Source organism: Trifolium pratense, linkage group LG3, assembly GCF_020283565.1.
Source record: "Trifolium pratense cultivar HEN17-A07 linkage group LG3, ARS_RC_1.1, whole genome shotgun sequence".
NCBI classification, from domain to species: domain Eukaryota; kingdom Viridiplantae; phylum Streptophyta; class Magnoliopsida; order Fabales; family Fabaceae; genus Trifolium; species Trifolium pratense.
The window spans coordinates 10,180,642-10,206,042 of NC_060061.1; the positions used below are offsets into that span (position 1 = coordinate 10,180,642).

The 25,401-nt window shown below is 31.8% G+C and overlaps 3 protein-coding genes across 4 annotated transcripts; all 3 read right to left on the reverse strand.

Moving 5' to 3' along the window:
• Positions 1-4,553: 4,553 nt before the first annotated feature.
• On the reverse strand, positions 4,554-6,782 carry LOC123917852 (cyclic phosphodiesterase-like). The gene is made up of 3 exons (XM_045969727.1): positions 6,384-6,782; positions 6,168-6,222; positions 4,554-5,060 (listed from the first exon to the last, which is right to left on the reverse strand). The coding sequence occupies exons 1-3, from the start codon at positions 6,672-6,674 to the stop codon at positions 4,855-4,857; spliced, it is 552 nt and encodes a 183-aa protein (XP_045825683.1). The 5' UTR covers positions 6,675-6,782; the 3' UTR covers positions 4,554-4,854.
• Positions 6,783-7,105: 323 nt separating this feature from the next.
• On the reverse strand, positions 7,106-13,335 carry LOC123917851 (protein NRT1/ PTR FAMILY 4.5-like). Its single transcript, XM_045969726.1, has 6 exons — positions 13,118-13,335; positions 12,718-12,811; positions 12,403-12,620; positions 8,774-9,217; positions 8,458-8,585; positions 7,106-8,061 (listed from the first exon to the last, which is right to left on the reverse strand). The coding sequence occupies exons 1-6, from the start codon at positions 13,118-13,120 to the stop codon at positions 7,185-7,187; spliced, it is 1,764 nt and encodes a 587-aa protein (XP_045825682.1). The 5' UTR covers positions 13,121-13,335; the 3' UTR covers positions 7,106-7,184.
• Positions 13,336-14,925: 1,590 nt separating this feature from the next.
• Positions 14,926-18,422, reverse strand: LOC123917853 (protein NRT1/ PTR FAMILY 4.5-like). 2 transcript variants are annotated; one of them, XM_045969729.1, is made up of 6 exons: positions 18,308-18,422; positions 17,958-18,051; positions 17,632-17,849; positions 16,766-17,209; positions 16,286-16,413; positions 14,926-15,964 (listed from the first exon to the last, which is right to left on the reverse strand). In XM_045969729.1, the coding sequence occupies exons 1-6, from the start codon at positions 18,308-18,310 to the stop codon at positions 15,082-15,084; spliced, it is 1,770 nt and encodes a 589-aa protein (XP_045825685.1). In that variant the 5' UTR covers positions 18,311-18,422; the 3' UTR covers positions 14,926-15,081. The 2 variants fall into 2 exon arrangements, with proteins under 2 accessions (XP_045825685.1, XP_045825684.1); XM_045969728.1 differs by lacking the exon at positions 18,308-18,422 and having other exon boundaries at positions 17,958-18,104.
• Between the last annotated feature and the right edge of the window lie 6,979 nt (positions 18,423-25,401).

Sequence of the window (25,401 nt, forward strand, 5' to 3'; positions counted from 1 at the left end):
TTATATATGCACAATATTGTAGGACTTCCTGTATCCTTGACTGCAAAATTTGTTGTACGTACCTATAGGGTCATGACTCATGATTTTAACTTTTTGACCGCAAAATTCTTGTTTTATTCATTTTTGTTTTGTTTTAACCATTAATGGAAAAGAGGTCATAATTTATCAAATACACTTCTTGTATTAAAATGGATGTCACTTGTCCACAAATTATTTCTCAACGGCTGGAAATATTGAAATTTGTAAATCCAACGCCGTGATCAAGATTCGAACTAAAAAACAAATAGTTAAATGAACCATAATAGATTTTTATTCAAAGAAATAATCACATTGTGTATGTTGAACTTGAAAAATACTTCATCTGTCCTATTTTAAATAATTTAGTTTTATCGGATACACTATTTATCAATTTCATTTTAACCTTATTTTGTACAAATAAATTAAAAAAATATTATCATATAAGATGTTAGAATTATTTTGATCAACATTTTTAAAATATCAATTTTTTATAATTTTTACTAATATAAAATTAAAAATATTAATAATTAAAATTTTACATCGACAAATGTAAAGTGATCAATTGTATAAATTTAGGACGTGGAGTAACATGACAAATCTAGTTATCTCCAACATATATAAGTTGGTTTACTACCTTTGTTGTGCATAGTTACAGATTTAGTGGATTTACTCCAACCTAAGTTTACCATCCATGATGTCCCAACGAGGCAACGCAAATGTTACTACTTGATTGGACATAGGAAGTGAAATTGTGTCTATTCTCGTGGGTTGTGGTTGTTGTGCCGCATCAATCATGGTGGCACAGCACAGGACATGTCACCTATATCCATCATCAATACGTTCGTTGCCATTGCCAACAAGTAAATACGGAAACATTTTGTCTTCTTTTTAAAAATAAAATAAAATAGGAAGAGTGTTTTTTATTTTGTTCATAAACAGCCACATTGTCAGCTAATTTTCAAATTTTAGTTGATATACCAAATACTAGTATTGAACATTTTAATTAATGAAATGTTATAAGCACTCTTTCGTCAAAAAATTTGTGATAAAACTAATGTTGCGCTCCACTTATTACATAGCGGACCATATGAATATAAAACAAATTTAACAAACATTGAGATCCTTTAACAAAAATATTTGGGGATAATTTAGTCTATAATTTTTTTTAAAAAAAATATTGATTAAATAAATTCATTTTTTTTCCTTCTACTTTTTCTTTTCTTTTCTCTCACTTTCTTTCCATCCTACCAAACAGACCCTAATTGTCTCTTGAGTTTGTTTAAATAGACGTAACCACATGACAATTTGAGGGTCACATTAGCCTTTTCACAGTTCAAAAAGCCTAAAATAATTTATTGGGTTAAATATATTTTTGATCCCTATAGTTTCCCAGAATTTTTATTTTAATTCATGAAGATTTTTTCCACACTTTTTAGTCCCTGAAATTTTTTCGTCAATGTTTCTAGTCTCTACTTTTCATCCCTCATATTGACAAATGACGAGACTCAATGTCTTGATTTAAAGAACTAAATTACATTATTGTTTTTCTTGTTCTAAGATAGTAAACTGAGCTTCGTAATTTTTGTGAGAGATAACATTAGACTTCACTCAAATAGTAATTTTTTAGACTCGGTATTCAATCCAAATACCGATAAATTTGAAAAACACTAATTTCACTATTCACTAGCGAAGGCTCATTTAAAGTCAAAGTTTTACTCTATATGAACTAACCAAACATATAAAACCAAATCATGTTAACAAAATTGTTAACGAACGCATTTAGGACAATAGTTAAAAATAAAAAAAAATCATATTGCCTGTTGGCATTGAAATTTTGTTGAAACTATGTAGTGTATAGTTTTTGTAAACTTAAGATATTTCAAATGTAATTTTACCAAAGTCACCGCCATACCAAATAAAAATAAATACTTAGAGGTTACAAGAATATAAACTAATTTTAGCATTCCAACAACACTTAAAAGTCCTAAACCAGAGAGCTTTGCAAAAGTATAAAATTGTAAATCTAAGAACAAAAAAATCCAGTAATACATTTTTTTTCTTTTTCCACCTCTGAAAAACTGAAACTCTATGGCCATGTCTCTTGGCCAACACTTTTATGATTCAAAATCTTCACTTTTCACACAATAAAATGAGGCAAACCAACATCAAAGAGAACCGTATTTTTCTAAGTTTCAAAGTAATTAAGCAATGCCAATGATGAGAGTAATACCTATGTCTTATTGAAGCTCATTTACCGTCATACTGTGTTTTCTCCTTCAGTGTGGAAATATATATATATTTAAACATTTTTCCTTCCCCAATTACCTCATCTTAATATCATGCTTATGTTTTTGCCTACATAAGAAAGAATTTATGCATACCAAGAAGAATATCTTGCCCATATCTTGCAAGACAGGACCACAAAAATTTGGGGTGAGTGGTAGGTTCCACATGACTCCTGCTTAAGCCTTCCAAATACTAAAGTTAAGAATCGTGTCATCATCAGACAGCATATCCATAATATATATCCAACTTTCCAATGAGAAATTCTTATGTTCTCTATTATTGATTGTATATGTATCATCTTAGTAATACAACAATTAATGATCCAATTATATATGGTTTTCAATGTTATGTGATCAAAGGAATATATGTATATCCAATAAAAGAACTAATTTTATAAAAGTGTTAGGACCATTTTTATGTAAGTAGTCAAAAGTTAAAAGTAAAAATCATATTCCTTGGATCACATTGTATAACTACAAGGAGGTGTAAGCCAAAATCTAAATCTTTATCAACTGCCATTGGAAGTAAAGAATGTCTAATGATGCAATGAATTTTGAAGAAGCTAAGTACAAATACAAACTACAGTTACTTTGAAAACTATACCCCCCACAGAAGGGGACCACTAAACAATTACATGGTTCTCTATTATGATTTCTACTGATGCTATGTGTTGCTGTTCTTGAATGCAAGACCTAATCTCATAAATGCATCAAACATAAATGTTGTCATAATCTCACCACCACCTTTCCATAAAGCTATTGTATGATTTCAAGTTTTCAACAGATTCAATTAGTGGCTTTGGCTTTAACATGCTTAAATAGAATGTTTAATTAGCACAAATGGTAACTAAGTTGAATTCAAATAAGGAGGAGACTGCGAGGAATTTGCTCTTGTTTAAGCACCCTCTATCCGAACTAAGACATATGAAGTATTCAATATTAACAAATCGACTTGATAACTCATTGAGCATATTCTATGCTGGCACAAAAATCATTGAAGCATACACTTTTGAGCCTATGCATAAATAACTTTTTTTTTTTACGATGTTTTAAGAAATCAGCCAATTTTAAAGCTATTCATTGGTACTAATTGAGTTTTAAATATCAATAACTAGTTCATTGATTTACCATATTACGGCACTAGTAAACAGGGACGTCAATTTGCATCCGTAAGCAAGGATTCCCAAGGGGACTGCCACATCCGGAGCCCCTGGGCAGGGAAGTTTTCCTCGCGGAGACAGGGGAGAAAGTCCTCCTAGGGGTAGTTTGGAGACGGGATCATACCCTCTACCCTACGGGGCCCGTCCACGAACAAATACTTTGTTATATTTATGTCTATTTGATACTCACACAATATGTGTATACACTTCTTTTATATGTGTGTTTATTGTTATCTCAATATACACAATAATATCTCAATAGAAATTTGTTATTTTTATATGTTGATGGGGTCCCAGCAAGAACCACGAGGACAGGGACAAAAAAACTCCCCGAGGTGGGGAACAGGGACGAGACGGAGAGCTCCCGCTCCCGGTACCCGCCTCGTCGACGTTTCTCCTAGTTAAGTTTCTACTGTTGGCAAATTATACAACTTTAAGCCATTAGGAATTAATTAATGGTATGCAAAATGTGACAGTTTAGAAGATACCATTACTTCAAAATCCTCCATGTCCGCATTTTTTCTTCTAGATCAAAGCCTGACAATATTGAACCTATACAAGATGGTCATGGAGGATTTTGAATTAACGGTCTTTTCTAGACGGTACAAACTTCTCATACCATTAGTGGGCACTAATTGGGATATCTCTGTCTATATCCCACTCACCTTTAGTGTGACTCAAGTTTTGTCAGCACATCCTTTTTTCAAAAGAAAATCATTACAATGTAACTGGTGTAGAAGCTTGTAATTCACATTTAAAGTACAATTCTGCCATCCATTTTACACCTCAAATTTCTTTACTACCTTTTCCTTTAAAGTCAATATATATTTTAGTTGATGGGTCCAAATTTAATGACCCAAAAAGATGTGTAAAAGGAACTAGGGTCTTCTGAGACCACTCCTTAGTTGGATCACAGAATAGGCAAGAGTTCAATAGTTCTTTCTCCATGATAGAAAGTTTAAACCCTTATTTGTAATGTGATATTACCTATGATGCTTCTCTGTAATGTAAAGTTTCACAAGTGGTTAACGGAAGTGGTTTATTACATCACTATATATATAAATATAATATGAAGTACGAGGACCAATCATTTTATACTTTAGAAGGAAATTGATTTTTTTATATATAAAAAAAACAGCTCCAATGTATAATGCTGAGATATCATTTATTAAACAGGAGTAATTTCAAATTACTTGGAAGGAACCAACTTATAGTAGTCAAATAAAAACATTACTTGGAGAAAACTAAGAATACAACTACAGAGTACAGAATATAAAAAGAACAGAAGCAGTTGCAGAAAACAAACAGTTTGTAAGACAGCTTCTGATGGTATATGTTTGTTTATTTTCTGTACACAACAGCTTGTCATGGCATAAGTGTTGGCAAGCAAGCTAGTTTGGAGTAAGAGTGCATTCAGCAATTTTCTCCCAAGATTTCAGAGTTTTGTCTTCCGTATCAGTTTTGTATAATGCAAGCTTACTTATCTGAAAGCTCAAGCCGCTGAGACTGTCGTCAAGAACATTAGCTCTTTCTTGAGCCTTTTGCTTCTCTTCATCGGTCAAATCTCCATACAGAAGGCTCAGGTGTGGCATGTAAGCTGGACATTAAAACAATATATACATTGGTAGCTTATCAAATACACACAGACACACACCAGTAAAAAGATGAGATAAAAAGTAAAACCTATGGTTTATGCATCTCACTCACACTACTACAGCAGTGAGACTCTTTTGCCTACTTAAACTGTTACGGTTTTACCCTAATGCTATTGCTTTGCTACACAAATCATTAACACTTGCAAACTAATGAGGCTCTTTGATTATAGAACACAAAGTTAGTTGAGTTTCAGAGGTGACTATCACTTATGTTATGCAATATATCTTCTCTCATCGGAATAGCTGACACTCTGATAATGATTTATGTTCCAAGAGAAAGTAGATTCAACTCTAGGGGAAATGGATTTAAAAATTACAAACAGATTAACAATAGTAAATATTTTCCTTCAGTGAAAGTTTTATGATTGCTTCACAAGGGCAGGAATGTGATTTAGTGTGTGTTTGTTTTAGCATTTGAAAACATTTAAACGCACATTCAATGTGAAGCTCCAGTTGGTAGCTTCATTCCAATTCTGCGGTGACAGCATCCCTAGCGCAGTTCCAAACGTCTACTTTGTTTGCAATACAAACTAACTGATTTACTAGCATTTCATACCATATACTGTGCTTGAAAGTGCAACTTGTTCTTTATGGTGACTTTTTGGTCTAGACCTTTAATAATAGTTGAAAATCATATTGGGTCCTGACTAATCTAAGTTAAGCCAAGTGGACATATATAGGGGGCAAAATTCTCTCAACTACTTATACTATTCACAATACTCGAATTCAAGACTTTGCCGGAGGGGAAGCAATGGCCTTGCTGCTTGATTCTTAAAGGTGACTTTGCAGTTAGTGTTTGACACGTGAATAGAACGAAGCATAACAGTCGGTTTTAATCTATTATCTTTGATTCAACCAGTCAAAATATACACCTTTTCTACCTTATGTTCTGCTCTATAATTGTATTCTACTTTGAATAAGCATCAAATACATACAGAACAAACACATAAATTGCAATCATTTTATATATACAAATAAGATCCCAACATAGTAATAAACAAAAAATTACCACAAAATTGATGGTAGGAATAATAAAATGAGTAACTTACGAGCTGAATTCTTATAACCGAAATGACTGCAGCAGTGTCCATTTGTTTCCACTATCTGCCAATAAAAAAGTTACACAGAAAATATTTTACATCACAATACAAAAACTATATACAAAAAATTACAGTCATTTTTATTATTTTCCATCAATTCAATCACTTTCAGTACAAGAAGTAAAAAACAAATAATAATAAAAAAAACGAAAATTGAAAGAAAACCTGAGGAGTAGGATGAACAAGGAGATAAACACATTGATAAAAGAAAGTGCCGGCGGCAACACGGTCAACGGTGACATCAAAAGGCTTAACACCTTCAGAAGCTGATCGGAGTTTGTTGAGTGCATCGTCGGGGGTTAGCTCTATTGCTCCGACGACGGTCATGTGTGGTTCGAAATGAGGTCCACTGAATTCGGATCCGAGGGTGGTCATGAGCTTGGTGAGACGGTCACATACATCTTCCGGTGGGATCGCCCACACCGAATACACTTCCTTCTTTGTTGATGATGCCATATGAATGAATCAGATTGTCATAATCACAAACATGTTTTTATTTTATGGAAAAGCATGTCATGGTCATGTGGCATATGATGATGCTCAGTATATTCCGCATAGTCATGTACTGTATTTTAATTTTATCACAAAAGTCTTTTTTTATATAGAAATTGTGCCAAAGTCTTTGGTCATAAACATGATATACTCATATTATCATGTGGCAAACATTTTTTTTTTTTTGGTATTTTATTTCGTAATACTGATAAGAAGTGACCTAACGGATCGTGGAAAGATACCATCTTAGAATTGAGTATTGGACTAAGTGATCCTTAGAAAACCGGCTATTTGATGAGGATTGTCTTCAGTTTATAAACATATATTCGGGTCATCTCGCAACTGATGTGGTACTTTTTATAAAACAATAGCCTCTAACTTAACAAACTTACAAGGAAAAGAAACTTACATTTGACATATAAAAAAAGCATAACATAATTTTTCACTTACTATATGTTAATAATCATATATTCCCTATTGAGAATCCACATCTTTAACTGCAGGAGCTTGTGGCCTATATTTGTACCTCTTTGAAACTACCAAATAGCCACAGAAATTGATCAAACTCAGCAAAGAAAGCAATAAGTAGAAAAGATTCAAATGGTTTCTGTTAATATTATTCCCTGCTAACCATCCACCACTTGCAGTATGATTCTTGGTAGCCCTATTCACAATTTGCACCATTATGCTACTTAGAAAATATCCAATTGCCATAGAACTCCATAGGAAACATGTTGATGTAGATTTAAGTCCTTTTGGTGCTTGTGAATAGAAAAACTCAAGGAGTCCAACATAGGTAAACATATCGGCTATACCGAACACGAAGTATTGAAATGATAGCCAAAATATACTCAAAGGTAATGGTTGTTCTCCTGGAATAGCATCAAGCATGTTATTGTCTCTAGCAACGTTTTTTCTTTTCACTTCTACGATTGCCGCAATTGCCATCGAGATGCAGGATAGTACTAGGCCGACGCCTATTCGCTGCAGGTGTGTAACGCCGGTTGGAATGCCGGTGAATTTACGAAGAAGTGGCACGCAGATTCGGTCGTAGAAAGGGATTATAATGATTAAGAATCCGACCGGGATGATTGGTAGTGATGCTGGTGGGATGTGGAAATGTTTGCCGATTCTTGTGTCCATTGTAAAGCCTTGTTGAACCGAGAAAGTTTGAAGCTGTGCTAAGCAAAGTGTCATTATGACTGTGCAGCAGAATATTGGAATCATGCTTAGGATTATTTTAGCATTTTCTACTTGTGTAACTCTGCATAGTTTCCATGGGCTTGGATTCTGTTGTTTCTCTGGTTGTGCATCATCAGATTTTCTTTCTATGGCTGCTTTGTCCAAGAACCTGTGCAAAAAGATGCATCAATTTAGAACTAGATGAGCTTGAATTTCTATTTTATGAGGTATAAAATCAAAATATGAAACTTAATATGTATACTCATCACATTTAGAGTCTGCTATTATTGGCTTATTTGAACTTATCTACTAGCATAAACATGTGATATTGTTTGAAAGAGCTTATGAAAAGATTTTATGACATGCATGTCAGCAAGTTGTTTTCAACTTATTCCTACAATCCAATATAAATTATGAATGTAGATTATAGGCACACAGTTTATTTTATCTATTGTTATAGAAATAGCTTATGCATAGGCATGTATATAATAAGCGCTGTTTATCTAAACAAGACACTTCCATAAGCAAAGATCAAGTGACATTTTGGATACTAGTGGAAATGTACCTAAATATGTCTCTATGAGGTAGAAACTCCAATTCCATTGCAGCTTCTTTGTCCTGTTCAATTTCATATAGTTCTTCAGAGTCTGCTGGATGGGGAAGCTTTCTGTTGCGAATCGCAGCAATGTACACCTGGAAAATGAACAGGAAAAAAACAGCTTCATCAATGCTACCTTTCTATTAATAAAAAAATTGAATATATGTATACTAGATCTTATCTACACTCAAATAACTGCATATTTAAATAATCACATAAAATTTTGTAACAGAACAGGCAACCACGTTAGTGGCCGTCTGCACGCGAGTTTAATATAATATACCTGAATGATCTCAATAAGGCAATTACTTCTTTGTGCAACATGAATTCTGTATAGTGGCAATCCAAAGGCAAAGATGATTGTAGCAAAGACAATAGCAATGGTGGAGATTCCAAAACCCCAATCCCATCCCTTGCTATCTTGTATCCAAACATTGAATGTTAAACTGACAGAACCACCAACACAAACTGCTAATAAGAGACAATTAAAGAAGCTGGACATTTGTTTTGCTTCTTTAGGATTTCTTTCATCAAATTGGTCAGCACCATGTGATGGTAAAGATGCTTTCAAGCCTGCACTTCCAAAGGCTAACAAGTAGAGACCAATGAAGAGGAAAGCTTCTTGGCTGCCTTTGACTTTTTCACACACTGCATTTTTGTCATTGGGGTTGCATATGGCTGGCTTCAGGTTAGGGTAATGTGCTTGTATTGTGAGAAACACCAGTCCCTGCAGCATAATTCATAATATATAGACTCCATTACTTGTGTTACAAGATTTAATTCACACACACACACACGTGTGCGCAGCGACCGATGATTATGACTCATAGACACAGACGAGGAGTAAGAGGCGAGGGAGCTGAGCGAGTGAAGCCATAGCCCCCCATGATATGGTACAGGGATATTGTTGTAATCTGAATCATAGTATTATATATGACTTGTAACTTTGAAAATTCTATCTAATTTATTTAAGTAACAATACATAACTTCAGATGGTCTTTAGTCACAATTCACAAATGCGACACATTTTACCAAACTACGTGAACACAGTGATTTGTGCTTCGCATCTCTGGTATATTTTTAAAAGAACTTGATTTTTATTCCTAGAATCTTCTAGTAAATTGTAATTAGATCATTTCTATTTTTCAAAAAATACAAAGAAGACTCTATTGGGGGTTCATACTAGTGGCGGAGCCTGAAAATTTATAAAATCTGGACAAAATCTCAATTTTAAACAAAAAAATCTCAGTTTTGCCATAAACTAACCCTTAAAAATCTCAGTTTTACCTTAAACTAACACTTAAAATACCAAAAAAAATGACCAGAGCCTGGGCAAGTGCCCGGACTAGCTTCATGGGATCATTTCTCTCCCGACCCCCCCTCATTTCTTTTCTACCCCTGAATTTCCGTTTTTGCCCTTGGGGGTACTGTGGTTTATACGAACCGAAGGAATTTGACATGCTGATAAACTTCGATAACCACTTACCGAAATCTGGGACATTTCGGTTCGCATGTACCGAAATAATTATTTCGGTAAACTTCTGCTGAAAATGGCCTAATTCCAGCGACCCAATGAAATTTTCGATAACAACGTACCGAAATCTAGGACATTTCGGTTCGCAGGTACCGAACAAGTTGACGTTCGGTTTTTGTGTACCAAAATGCTAATGTTCGGTTCGCAGTTACCGAAATGGTCTAATATTTGACTTCGGTGAATATAAACCGAAGTTTTTTGGCAAAAATTTTTCAAACCGCAAGGGGCAAAATGAGATTTTTTGGGGGTATAAAAGAAATGTGGGGGTTGGGAGAGAAATGATCGCTTCATGGTCTTACTTATTTTCTGTGATTGGGCTTATACTATTTCTCATATGGGCCTGTATGCTGCATAAGGTTACCATTTGAAGGTTAAGGAGTTTCTATTTGCCACCCTTTTTTCTAACACATCTTCTCCATTTAAATTAATCCCCCCGCCCCTCTCAAAATTACCACCTTTTTATTGTATACTACAAGAATACACAATATTTATCCAAAAATAATTTTAAGAACACATAAATCTATGTTCTAAAGACTAAAAGTTAATTTCTTTATTATGTAGTGAGTATTCGATTAATCTTCTAACATGTATTTCGTGTGTTTCCAAAGTCATCACACCGTAAAATATAAAATATAGAGGCTAAAGATAGTTGCTTCTACATAAACATGCGTCGAGGGCTAATGTACCGCAGAAATAAACATAGCCTTATACTTTTTGGAAATATATACTATTAGTTAAGTACTTAAGTTTACATAAATGTTTGTTTTCATAAGCCGGGACATCCTCAATACGGTACTACTTGCTTGGTTGTTTTCTCTTGTTCCATTGGGGTTAAGGTCTAGTCCCCCCCTTGTAATTAGATTTTTTTTCTTTTTTAATAATAATAATAAGGGGTCTTGCTAACGAGTGCCCCCGGGGCACTCTTTAAGCATTCCATTTAAAGAAACTTTTTATTCAAAAAGTTAAACATTACAATTTCCAATGCATTGACTTTACGCATTCCGATAAAAATTCTATAAAAAACTTACTATTTAAGGGCTTAAAGAGTGCCCCGGGGGCACTATTTAGCATTTGCCTAATAATAATAATAATAACGAGATATCTATATAGATAGTTGTGGAATTGGCTATCTAAACCCTAATCCACAAACCAATGAAAACATTTCATTTAGCCACATCATCCACTTACATTCATTTAATGTGGGATACTAATTGTAATTATTATTATTATTATTATTATTATTATTATTATTATTATTATTATTATTATTATTATTATTATTATTATTATTATTATTATTATTATTATTATTATTATTATTATTATTATTATTATTATTATTATTGTTGTTGTTGTTGTTGTTGTTTTGAGTTATTATTCATTTTAAATTTTTTTGTTCATTTTATTATTTTGTGATGTATTTTATTGTTTTTTTTTCAAAAAAAGTTAATGTTTTTGTTAATAGTCTTTTGTCCAATCTTTGTAAATATAAGAAGTTGGTCGATTGTCAGGACTACTTTCTAATGTTAGTAAAAAAAAAAGATAAAATAAAATTTACTAATGGTTGTTATGCCCCGTATGATTTTTATCATATTCGATATTTGAGTATGAGTTAAGTTGGTTTATCTTTGCTCCAATAAGTTTCAAATTAATATAAATGTCAAATTCGGTAATACAGTAGTTTTTTGGTAAGAGATAATGAAGTAGTTTATTCAACTCAGAATCCTCCAATGAGATTTATAATATAAATAAAAACTTATGTTTCAACATCGATTGTTTTCCATGGTCAAATATATGTTGTCATTTCCGTAGTTATTTTGAAGAATGAGTTAAAGATATTGCTAATCAATGTTAACGAAGAAGATACTAAAATAACTTCAAATGTGATGTATAAATAAGTTTTTTAAATGTATAAACATCTATATATATAATTCCTAAATAATTGTGCAACCACTTATCTAACCACAGTGTATGAGTATGACTACAAACCGTTTTCATAGTGGCATGATAATTTATGGATTACCAACTTATTTTGGTAGATGCAATATGATCCATTGTAATCTTTTCGAAATGTATAAACACATCTTTAATATCTATCTTATATTTACATCACTTTTTTATTATTATTATTTTGTTGTTGTTGATGTTATTATTATAATTTTCACAATATTTATTATTTTAATTTATACGGATGATTTTTCAACATTATAATATAAAGTACCGCATAACACTCGTGCATCGCACGGGTGTGGGACTAGTAGATAGTGGAAGGGGAAGGATGAGGGTGCCAACATATAGTTGGAATGTCTATCCCTACCTCGATATCTATAAGCTCTTATTTATCAAAAAGAAAGTTTACATAAACGTATAGAACTTACCAAAAACTCAAAGAAGCCAGAAATAATAACGGATTTGTATCTTCCAATCCATGTATCAGCGATAACGGCTACAACAATGGAGAGCAGGTAACTAACTCCGGCGAAATTAGTTACCATGTTAGCTGCACCTGCTAGGTCAAAATGCATAACACCAATGAAGTATGACACCAAGTTCACTGCTAGTGATAGTGTTGCCATGTTCTCAAATGCAAAAGTCCCTGCACCAAAAACCCAAATTTAATTCACTTTTCTTTTTCATGTTATTATTAAGTTGCAAGGAAATTATATATCTATGAAATGATTGGTCTTAATTACCTAGTACAAGCAAAGAAACTTTCATCCCCCCATGTTTGTGTCTCACAGCTGTTCTTCCTCTCCAATCAACTTTTCCATCAATTAACTCTTCTTCCTGCATGCATGGATTCACATAATGATTTTTTTTTTTTACACACATAATGAATTATTATTAAGTAGTATGTAAAAATAACAATACTATATAAATAAATAAAAAATTTAATTAACGACAAAAAATATGAATTTCATCTCTAATTTTATTGTTTGTATTTGAAACGCTAAAGTTATAAACTAATTAATTCCATTTTTTTTCTATCTCTAACTTTTGATGATAATTCAACTTTTTTTTTACTTGTGTAACTCAAGAACACATTATAGATGTATGTGGTGCATGCATGTACATAAATATAATGAAGAGTACCATTGTTGTTGAGGAAACTTATTTTGAGTAGCTAGCCAATTCAAAAGAAAGAGAAAAACAAGTAAACTACAATAGCAATATGAAGACTAGTTTCTGCCCTCCCTATATATAATTTTCTTCTGAAGTATATATTAATCTCTTCCATTTTATATAGTTTTTGTTATAAAAAAAAAAAATATGTCTAGTGGAGGCAGAGTGCCATGGTCTTGTTGTATAGCAAAATTGAGTTATATGGAATTTGCCGACTTTAGAAGAGAAGATTCGGAGCATAAGTAGAATGATGACATACATATGTTTTTTTTATAAACCAATGACATATACATATGTTATTACATATGTACAAATGTATTTTATTTTATTTTTGACAATAACATGTACTATCAATTTTCTTTTTGCGTAAATCAGGTATCCTCTGGACGCAATGCAGAGACTAATCCCTCGAGATTTATAAGACTCAAGATAGGCGGCAAACTCTCCCTAAATTTTTTAACGTCGTTGCATTCCCAAGTCAGGATAATTATCTAGAATTGCATAAAAAGAAATTATCTAGAAAATAAGAGTGGCCTAATATGTACCTCTCAAAATGGATGGATAAAAAATTATTAACATAAGATAAAATGATTGTGGATGCAGAGTAACGGTAAGATGTTGTATTAAATATTAGCATTTGAACTTTTCTTTGTACATTATATGCATGTAACTAAAGCAAGTCTCCAGCTAGAAAAAATCTTTGGGATAGTCCAACTACTTCATGGCCAACACTTGAGTATCTAACTGTCTCTTTAACCTTTTCTTTTTCTCTTTGAATCCTCATTTGCCAACAACAGTAACAGTTTTGCTAAAATATACTATACTGAAACATCATGCTTTGGAGATCATTTATTAAAATATTGGCAATTTGCTAAACAATATTAGTTAGTAGTACTTGTAAGCAATAAATTAAAAAACTAAGTGTTATTTTCTGTGTGTCACAAAGAAAAGTGAAAGTTTGTTGTAACGTTTCATATAAAAATAAAATGTACAATAATACAAATAGATATATGACATATATATGAGGTTCACATCATATACTTACTATAATACTAGTAAATAAAAATTTCGATGATGACGATAATTACAATAATTTGATTTTAAGTGAGGTAGAAGTTGTCCACTTGTTGCTAATGCTAGCTTTCTATCTATACATCTAATTGGCTATGCAATGTTTCCAATTCCAATCTAAATGAGGTAGTAGGAGTATTAAAATTTTCAATTTGCCGGCTAAATGATAGAAAGACTGCGAAAATGGATTGATTCACTTTACTTTATAATGATTTTTTTTGTGATATTTTTGTTGATGTAACGTGTGATTCATTGTCCACATGTGCGTTGATTTGGTTAAAATTAGTGGAGGACCGACCTCTTGCAAAACTGGCTAAAGTTAGGATTTGGATTCAGTGCAGTCGAAATGCACGCAGTCGGTGCATCTGAACCGTCCAATCAAGATCAGACAGTCTAGATTTTATAATCGAATTTTAATTGTTTATAAATAGAAAATTCAAGCTTAAATTTTGGATCATTCAATCTTAATCTGATAGTGGTTATTGGGCCAACTGCACTGCAATTATTATTAGCCGACTGCACACAACCCCAATCCCTAAAGTTAGGGCCAAAAGTGTTGTTATGAAAGTTAAGGGGTCGAAATCGCAAGTTTGTGAAAATTAAGGAGTTAAAAGTGCAATTTAGTAAAAAAGAAAAAAGAATTTGAGTATCTTGCAAGAAAGGTGAAAAGAATTACAAAGAAAGAATCCAAAGATGCATGTAATTAAGAAGCCATGAGTTACAATAAAATTTCACATTCATTTCTTTAAAACAATAGCCTCTAACTTAAACTTACAAAGAAAAGAAACATACATTTGACAGATAAAAAATGCATAACATAACCCACAATTTTTTCAACTTACTATTTCTTAATCATACATTCCTTATTGAGAATCCACACCTTTAACTGTAGGAGCTTGTGGTTGTGGTTGTGGCCTATATTTGTACATCTTTGAGACAAACAAATAGGCAAAGAAATTGATCAAGCTTAGCACAGAAAGCAACAAGTAGAAAAGGTTCAAATGGTTTCTGTTAATATTATTCCCTGCTAACCATCCACCACTAGCAGTATGATTCTTAGTAGCCCTATTCACAATTTGCACCATTATGCTACTTAGAAAATATCCAAGTGCCATAGAACTCCAAAGAAAGCATGTTGATGTAGATTTAAGCCCTTTTGGTGCTTGTGAATAGAAAAACTCAAGAAGTCCAACATAGGTAAACATATCGGCTATACCGAACACAAAGTATTGAAAAGATAGCCAAAATATACTAAAAGGTAATGGTTGAAGTCCTGGAATAGCATCAAGCATGTTATTGTCTCTAGCAACATTTTTTCTTTTCACTTCTACGATTGCCGCAATTGCCATCGAGATTGAGGATAGTACTAGGCCGACACCTATTCGCTGCAGGTGTGTAATGCCGGTTGGAATGCCAGTGAATTTACGAAGAAGTGGAACGCAGATTCGGTCGTAGAAAGGGATTATAATGATTAAGAATGCCACCGGGAGGATTGGTAGTGATGCTGGTGGGATGTGGAAGTTTTTGGTGATTTTTCTGTCCATTGTGAAGCCTTGTTGGACTGAGAAAGTTTGAAGCTGTGCTAAGCAAAGTGTCATTATGATCGTGCAGCAGAATATTGGGATCATGCTTAAAATAACTTTGGCATTTTCTACTTGTGTGACTCTGCATAGTTTCCATGGGTTTGGATTCTCTTGTTTTTCAAGTTGTACATCATTAGCTTTTATGGCTGCTTTGTCCAAGAACCTGTACAAAAGGACAAATTAATTTAGAACTAGATGAAAACAAAATATTAAAGCTTTGTTTGCGAGTTAGTTTTTGGAGGGTTTTGGCTGTTTTCGAGGGGTTTCTTTTTTGGTCTAGTAGTCTAATGGCTAGAAATTCCACCTTAAAGGTGAATAATTGGAGTATTCGGGGTTCGAACCCCGGCTCCTGCATAATATATGCGATGAGCTAAGCTCACGGGGACTTTTCGAGGGTTTTAAAGGGCTACATCTATATTTTGAAATATAGTGACTATTTTAAAATAGTTTAGTGTTTAATTATCTATGATCAAGTGGAGTGAACCTTAAGGTGTTTCTATGAGGTAGAAACTCTTTTTCCAATGCAGCTTCTTTGTCCTGTTCAATTTCATATAGTTCTTCAGAGTCTGCAGGAAGGGGCAGATTTATGTTGCGAATTGCAGCAGTGTATACCTGAAAAATGAATATGAAGAATAATTTTGTTTCCATGAGATTCTCATGTTGATAAATAAATATACAAATATCAACTAAAACATTGTTCATCAAAATTTATGAATGTAACAAAACCAAATTATATGCCAAAGTGATTGGATAGGTAATTTAAATCTCCATATTATGTATTTTGAAATATCAAGATTTAGTCTATCATTTTTTCTTCTGATATTACCTTTTATTTAAACTATTTTATTTATAATTTTATCTTTATTTACCTGATCAAATAACTGAATTTTTTAAATAATCGCATAAAATTTTGTAACTTTCACCAAGGTCAATGTCGTCTGCGCGCTAGTTTAAGATGATATACCTGCAGGAGCTCAATTATGGCATTAGCTTTTTGTGCGACATGAATTCGATATAGTGACAATCCAGAAGCAAAGAGGATGGTAGCACAGGCGATAGCAATGGCGGAGACTCCAAAACCCCAATCCCAACCTTTGCTGTCTTGTATCCAAACATTAAAAGTTAAACTAACAGAACCACCAATGCAAAGTGCTAATAAGAGACCATTAAAGAAGCTTGACATTTGTTTTGCTTCTTTAGGATTTCTTTCATCAAATTGGTCAGCACCATGTGATGGTAAACAAGCTTTCAAGCCTGCACTTCCAAAGGCCAATAAGTAGAGACCAATGAAGAGGAAAGCTTCTTGTTTGCCTTTGACTTTTTCACACACTGAAGTTATGTCAGTGGGGTTGCATAGGGCTGGCTTCAGGTTAGGGCGATGTGCTTGTATTGTGAGTAACACCAGTCCCTGCAACATGATTCATAATACTCGGTTAGTCGCAGACGTATGCTCACTTTGTCGAATTGTGTGAATAGACGGCCGCGTTCTATTGTTTGCAATGTGTGTTTCGTTTCTGTTACACAAAATAATATACTAAAAAATAATATACTTCAAGAATACACAATATTTATCCAAAAAATAATTTGAAGAACACATAAATCTATGTTCTGAAACTTAATTTGCTAATTATCTAGTGAGTGTTTGGCATAGCTTCTAACATGTATTTTGTGCGTTCCAAAGCCATCATACAGTAAAAAATTGATACTAAAAATATTTTCTCAATTCTACTACATAAACGTGTGTCCGGGGCATTTGTACCGTAGAAACAAACATAGGTTTATAATTTTTAGAAATATACTATTGAATTCACATAAATGTATGGAACTTACCAAACACTCAATGAAGCCAGAAATAAGAACAGATTTGTATCTTCCAATCCATGTATCAGCGATGACGGCGACAACAATGGAGAGAATGTAACTAACTCCGGCGAAGTTAGTTACCATGTTAGCTGCACCTGCTAGGTCAAAATGCATAACACCAATGAAGTATGACACTAAGTTCACTGCTAGTGATAGTGTTGCCATGTTCTCAAATGCAAACGCCCCTGCAATATAAACCCAAATTTTAAATCCATAAACTTAATTGAATTTTCTTTTACATGTTATTACTTCTTGCAACAAAAAAAAAATCTATGAATCTTGGTCTTAGTTACCAAGTACGAGCAAAGACACTTTCATCCCCCCATGTTTGTGTCTCACAGCTGTTCTTCCTCTCCAATCAACCTTTCCATCAATTAGCTCTTCTTCCTGCATGCATGAACACACATAATAAATTATTATTTATAAGTAGTATGTAAAAAATAACGCTACTATAAAAAAATTAATTAACGACATAAAATATATGAAATTCATCTCTAATTTTAGATGTATGTTGCGAAGCCACTAGATTTAGTATAGTGATAAAAGATTTGAATAGTATGTATAAGGTATTGGATTCAATCACCGGCTTCATTATAAACAAAAAAAATGTATGTAGTGCATGTACATAAACAATGAAGATTACCATTGTTGTTGAGCAAACTCTTTTGAGTAGCTAACCAAATTCAATAGAAAGAGAAGAACAAGTAAAGTACAATGGCAATATGAAAACTAGTCTCTACCCTACATATATATAATTTTATCAAGTATATGCAATGCTATATACTAATCTCTTCCATTTTATATATATGTCTAGTGGAAGCAGAGTGCCCTGTTCTTGTTGGATAGCAAAATTGAGTTATATGGAATTTGCCGACTTTAGAAGTTGACATACATGTTTTTTTGTTTTCTGAAAGTAAGTTGACATATGTTATTACATGTACAAATGTATTAATTACCAAATTTGTCATAACAAAAATATTATGTAACAAGATGTCAATTGGTTGTAGTAGTTTTTATTGGAAAGGGATATTGGAATATTGGAAAATAATATAATTTATTCATCATGGTAGAAGGTATATACAAGAATAAGAGGATGCTATTTCAACACAAATTCAAGACACAAAGTTGACTTCTCCCCTCACAAGCACGCATATCAAGATATACAAATAATATTAAAAAAAAATAAAAAATATATATTTGTTGTATATTTGTCAAAGATATGTGTCTAGATAACATTTTCCTAAGAATAATATGTAAGTCAAATTATGAAAATAATAACAAACATAAATATAAATAATTACAATCATACTGACAAGAATATTCTATCACTTTTATTGTAAAAAAACGGGGATTTTGTTCATAAATTGTTTGCTCTTAAAATAAAATTTAATATGAAAAATGATAATTTTCATAAATAAATCTTGTGTTTTTTTGCTGCTGCACTTCAGAAAATCATAATCATCTTTTCTTTGAGTGCCCATTGGCGCGCCGCATTTGGAACGATATATGCGATTGGCTTGGCTTTAGACCTGTCACTCATGAAGTTGGTTGGGCTCACTTCCTAGCATTCAGCGAACATCTCAATTCTAGCAAGTTTAAGAAAGTGAGACAACTTGTTTGGTACGCGACTACTTGGTGTATTTGGTCCTTAGAAATAATGTTATATTTAAGGGAGCTCCAATCATTCTTTACTCTTTAATGGACACGATCAAATATGCTTCTTGGTTATGATTTATTAATAAGAGTGGTAGACATTTAAGCTATTCATATAGCAACTGGTACACTAATACTTTATACTGTATGCAACGTATCTAATGCCTTATTGTAATGGTTGAAGTATATAATTATTCTTTGCTTATAAAGAAACTGAGGGCATGGTGCATTTTAACTAATTTGAGCAATATAGAACAAATTGAAAAATTATCTAGAAAATAAGAGTGGTTTAATATGGATCTCCAAAACTGGATGGACATTACTATTTTTAATTAAACAATTATTAACGTGGGATAAAATCATGATTAACACTAAGTTGTTTTTTTTTTTTTTTAACGAGCTAAAATGAAATATATTAAATAATCAAGTTGTCTCTTCAGTACAAAGTGTGCCGAGATAGACTTAACAAAAATTTACATAAGAGTCATGACAACAGAAAAATAACAAGTATAACATGATTAGTCGTTAGCCAAACATATCAGCAGGCTCGACTACCAGCTATGGTAGTTCGAAACTAGGTTAATGTTCGTCGTCTTCAACCATCCATAAGAGAAAAGTTTGACCATGTCTATCAATTGTTGTGGGGATTTTGCTTAATTTTTGAACAATCTATGATTTCTATTATTCCACACAACCCAAACGCACACTAACCAAATACTCCCTCCGGACACAAATATAAGAAAAAAACCGTTTACGCGGTGTTAAAAAATTTAGTTAAGTGTGGTTAATTTTCTTGATTTAATGCAAAATATAAGTTAAGTTTACTATATTACCCTTTGAAAAGTGATTTATGCCATGGAAATCACATAAAACTTTTGAAAAGTAAAATAAGTGTAAGTGATTAAATAAGGGTATATTAGGAATAGTAGTATTAATTAGTTTAAAAGTAGTTGACTTTTACTTATATATGTGTCCAAAATTTGAAGTGATTTTTTCTTATATTTGTGTCCGGAGGGAGTAAGTTGCATAAATGACCGTCGTGATTGGCTACCACTTGATAAAAAAGTGAATTGAAGAAAATGCTCGTATATATTTGGAGGATCCACCGACGAAAAACCGATCCAAGAGCGAACTAACGACCAAAGAGAACCAAAAGTGTTGCACGAGAAAAATAAATGTTGAGTTGTTTCCACATCCGGACACGCAAAAATGAGCTACTGGTGTATTAATGCTTTGGGTTACTGGCAACCTGTCGCGCAACAGTATCCATGCAAATATGGACACCTTCAGAGAGACTTCTTTATGCCAAATAAGATCGTCAAATAAAGCAAGTAAATAAATATTAGAATTTGAACTTTTCTTTCAACATTTAACATTATATGCATGTAAATAAAGCAACTCCAGCTAGAAAAAATGTTGGGGAGATAGTCCAAGTATTTCATGGCCAACACTTGAGTAGTGTCTAACTGTCTTTTTAACCTTTTCCTTTTATCTTTGAATCCTTATTTGCTAACAATAACACTTGGGGATAAAATAAACATCTTGTTTTGGAGATCATATATTATAATATTGGTAATTTGCTAAACAATATTGGTTAGAAGTACTTGTAAGCAATAAATTAAAACTAAGTGTTATTCGATGATGACGATAATTGCAATAATTTGATTTTAGGTGAGGTAGAAAATGTCCACTTGTTTTTTATGCTTGCTTCTACACTTATAATTATAATGCAGTGTCTCCAATTCCAGTCTATTAAAATTTCCAATCTGCCGGCTAAATGATAGAAACTTTAGAAAGACTTCGAAGATGGATTCACTTTGTAATGATTTTTGGTAATATAGGTCAGGGAGCTTTGGCTAATATGAACAAGTTGATCAAGTGGTGCATGGTGCATGGTGCATCACTTGTCAATAACTCTATGACGAATACGAATTTTACAAAATTTATCGTTGGATTGAAAGTTTATATCATATAGATCATCCATATAAATTTTTAGAAAAATTGAAAATCATTTGATATGTTATTGAGACACATCAAAATTAACGGTATTTAATAAAAACTCATAAACCGTTAATTTTGATGGTCTCAATAACACATCAAATGATTTTCAATTTTTCTAAAAAATTCTATGGATGATCTATATGATATAAACTTTCAAATCCAACGGTGAATTTTGTAAAATTTATATTCGTCATAGAGTTATTGAGAAGTGGTGCACCATGCACCAATTGATCAACTTGTTAATGATAGAAGTGGCCTACATAGGTTAGGGTTCACTTTATTTTTTATTTATCTAATCTATTTTTAAATTGTCCCTTTTTTTATATTTGAAGTGAAATCATTTTTTGGTTAAAGATCATGTGTGTTCTATCTATTAATCCAATTTCGTTTGCATTCTAATTTATGGATTTTGCAAAAATATTAAGATGTATTTTCCAAGCAATTTCGTTAGCCTCAATTTAGTCTATTAATTTGAAAAGGTAGAAATGATAGTTTTTAATGGCAATGCAATTATTATTGAGAGGTTAATCTTTATCATCAAAGTTCATATCTGATGATGGTTTAAAGCAAAGAAAAAAGATTTTCGTTTCGATCTAAATCATTGGATGTTAAATCTAAAAGTTTTTTCCTCTGAGTATGAACTCTTATCTTTAAACATATTTTGTGCTTAATTTGATTTAATATATTTTTTTGAATGTCATACTCATACATCTTTCTCATCTAGAATTATTTCTTCATTAATTTTTTCTATTTTATTATTAGATTAAAACTAAAGAGGTAGCATGAGATAAAAACAGGAGGGTATTTTTTTTGATTAAAAAACAGGAGGGTATGCCTATATGTATCTATACTATAGTTAATAAACATGGGAAAATGCTAGAAAGTATACTCATTTAATATGGAAATCGCATCGTATTGACATGATATATACGGCCTCAGTCCTTTATTATAAGCTTCTATTGATATTTTTTTTATACATATTAAGAAAAATTGATAGTGTAATTAATATGTATTTTTTTGAGGTTACAATTACTAAATTTTTCTTAGTAAAAAAATAGAGTTATGTTTGAAAAAATAATATTAAATGTGTATAAGAATTTAAAAGAGGACTTATATTTAGGGAAAAAATATTTTGTTGAAATCATAGGTTGCTTTCTTTAGGTTCAGAAACCTTACTTATCAAATCGGACAAGACCGTAAGAATGAGACTACACGTTTTAAGTAGTAGGATTATCATAAAACAACTGCTCTAATATTGGTAAAGTTGTACTACTAGTACTTTTTATGAAGTATTTTTTTAATCATCAATTTGTTTGTTTGTAGGATAGTCCAAAGCAAACGACTAAATTGTTTTCATTAATCAACATATGAATATAATTCAATAAATATATCTTTATTCAAATATGCAAATCACTTCAACTGGTGATAATAAAAAGTATTTTTACTTGACAGTGGAAGTGATGGGTTACTTAAAAATCTTTGGGTCAGAAACCTTGCTTATCAAATCGGAAAGATTTTGAGAAGGAGACTACACAATAGTATCGTGACATAAAATACTCCGTATTTCGGAGTATATTAATACTCCGTATCTCGGAGTATATTTAGCAAGGGAGAATGACTTCTAGACAGTCTGCACTACTCTGTCCGATTTCAATTTTTTATTAAATAAACAATATTTTTTATTTTATTTTATAGACTAAATGACAAAGTAGATCTTTATTAAATACGTCACGAATCTCAATGATAATCTCAATGACATATCATATGATTTAAGGATGTAATTTGACTCATACTTAAAGGATACACATAAAAATTACCGACAACGGGTAGGGTAAAATATTTGAATGCAAACTACTCATAGTTCTAATTTTGCCATTAAATTCATTAAAATTATGGTACAAAAATATCTGAATTTTTTGTCAAGTGGCCTAATGTCTAGAAATTTCATCCGGATAAGTGGAATTTCCGGGATTCGAATCTCGACTATTTGCATATAATACAATGTTTCTGCCAACTGAAATAAGTTCATGAAACAAAAAAATCTGGATTTTAATTTATGAATTCTTGACATAAATTCAAATAAAACATGATTTCAAATGATGGAATTCAAAAGTAAATATGATGCACTTGCAAAAAATTTGGTCTCCCAACCCGTTCCACTTTCTCACCCTAGAATGAAACTCAACAATAAGGTGAACTTTTTTTTTTTTGAATGAGAAATTGTTAGTTGTTAGCAATAACATATTTGCAATGTTAGGTTGGTTTTTCTCCATGACTTTAATCCTGGACTTCCAACTCCTTAACTCTTAGGTACTATTTTGGATATACAATAATTTAATAAAGGCTTAATATTGAATAATATTTTCATTATTCTACGTAAACGTGAGAAACTTCATTTGGAATGGTATGAAGAATATGGCCATGCATATGGTGAGTTGGAAGAAAATCCTTCAACCTTTGCATTTTGATGGTATGGGTACGAGGTCTATGCATCTTTAGAATATAATGTTGCCCTATTGGGTAAGCTTGTTTGGAGTCACATTCTAAATTGTGGGTGTTTTTAACGTCGAATCCACCCCTTGCTTCGTTAACACTATTGAGGATTGTTGCATTTGGAAGAATAACTTCAATGGAAATTACACTATAAAAGTGGGTATAAGCAAATTTACAAGAAAATTTAGCTGATAACCATGAGAGTCATAGGGACAAAAGAAATTGAATTCAATTTGAAAATTAAAGTTGTATTTTTAATCAGAAAATTATCACAAATCCATATGTCCAGAATTGCTTTCAAAATAATTCTCCCAATAACGTTTTTTTATCTATTAAGTTCTTTTCTAAGCAGCTATTTTTATAAAAAATAATAAAATAAAAAATATGGTGTGCTAGAAAAAAAATATTATTGATGCAACGGAGAATGTCATAGTTTAGTTGATTTCCTTGTGTTATGAAATACTAGGGTAAATCCGTGCAAGTTCGATTAAATATATAATTAAAATATTTTTATAAATGAAAAATAATAATTGTTATAAATATAATAATATCATATAATTAAATGATAGATATTAAAATAGTTTATTTAATTCATCTTCAATGTATTATTGGTCAAAAAAGAATAAGAAAATATGAGACATAAGAGTAATTTAAAGTTCGCTTATAGAGATGTCGTAAAATAAATTATAACCTTTAACTTTTAAGCTTTTGCATAGGTCATATACATTCAAATTATTTCTAATGTAGTTGAGACATACATTTTTTTTTTTTACAAAACATACCAAATCCATGGTTTAAATAGAAGGAAAACTTTCGATCAAATTGACGTGCTCCATGTGATACAGGTGAATAGATATTAGTTATATAAGGACCATGGAGTTTAATTTATAACATAAGAAATTAAAACTCTTTATGCAAAAACCACAATAACACATGGAGTTTAATTCTTTTCATTTTAGTGTGCCGTTTCTTATACAGATAATCAAAAGTCACACTATTAATTGGTGTTTCCAATTATTTGCAATTAAGTATAAAATAAATCTCATAACCGATTTCAATTATTTTTTCTTCTATGGACTAATAAGAGACATGTTATTGTTCTCGTATTTATCAATTCTCTTTTCTAAAAAGTCCGGTATCAAATATAAAATTATATTCATAGTTATACAATAACTTTAGTAAAATTACATATTATTGGAACAATTCTAGTTAAAGAACAATTCTAATCATTGGAACACATCACAACTTAGAATAAACAAATGGAAAGAAATAACACAATTCGTTCATAATTCATATATAATAACTAATAAGCCATGTCAATACAAAGTAACACATCATCGAAATAAACAAGAGTACACATAACATATAATTAGAAAACAACGCGAAACTGTGGAGCGTTGGATCCAGCGGCGAGTATACCGCCACCACAGTAAACCCATTATGCTTAACTAAACTCTATCTAGGGATTTCATTTCAATTTATTTATGCAATTTCCTCGGTTATTCCGTCAAATTACGTTTTTGCCCTTTCTTTTTTTTAATTGAATTCACTACTCCTATGACTATATAACTAAAACTAACTGCATTGTTC

Excerpts from the sequence above, each read along its gene's own strand:
- LOC123917853 (XM_045969728.1), bottom strand. The coding sequence starts at position 18,057 with ATGCAGGAAGAAGAGCTAATTGATGGAAAGGTTGATTGGAGAGGAAGA. Across the intron at positions 17,210-17,631 it reads CTGGCTTCATTGAGTGTTTG|GGACTGGTGTTACTCACAAT; the intron begins GTAAGTTCCATA and ends ATCATGTTGCAG. Across the intron at positions 16,414-16,765 it reads CCATAATTGAGCTCCTGCAG|GTATACACTGCTGCAATTCG; the intron begins GTATATCATCTT and ends TTCATTTTTCAG.
- LOC123917851 (XM_045969726.1), bottom strand. Across the intron at positions 9,218-12,402 it reads CTGGCTTCTTTGAGTTTTTG|GGACTGGTGTTTCTCACAAT; the intron begins GTAAGTTCTATA and ends ATTATGCTGCAG. Across the intron at positions 8,586-8,773 it reads GCCTTATTGAGATCATTCAG|GTGTACATTGCTGCGATTCG; the intron begins GTATATTATATT and ends TTCATTTTCCAG.
- LOC123917852 (XM_045969727.1), bottom strand. The coding sequence starts at position 6,674 with ATGGCATCATCAACAAAGAAGGAAGTGTATTCGGTGTGGGCGATCCCA. Across the intron at positions 6,223-6,383 it reads TTGTTCATCCTACTCCTCAG|ATAGTGGAAACAAATGGACA; the intron begins GTTTTCTTTCAA and ends TTTTATTGGCAG. Across the intron at positions 5,061-6,167 it reads CGGTTATAAGAATTCAGCTC|CTTACATGCCACACCTGAGC; the intron begins GTAAGTTACTCA and ends TTTAATGTCCAG.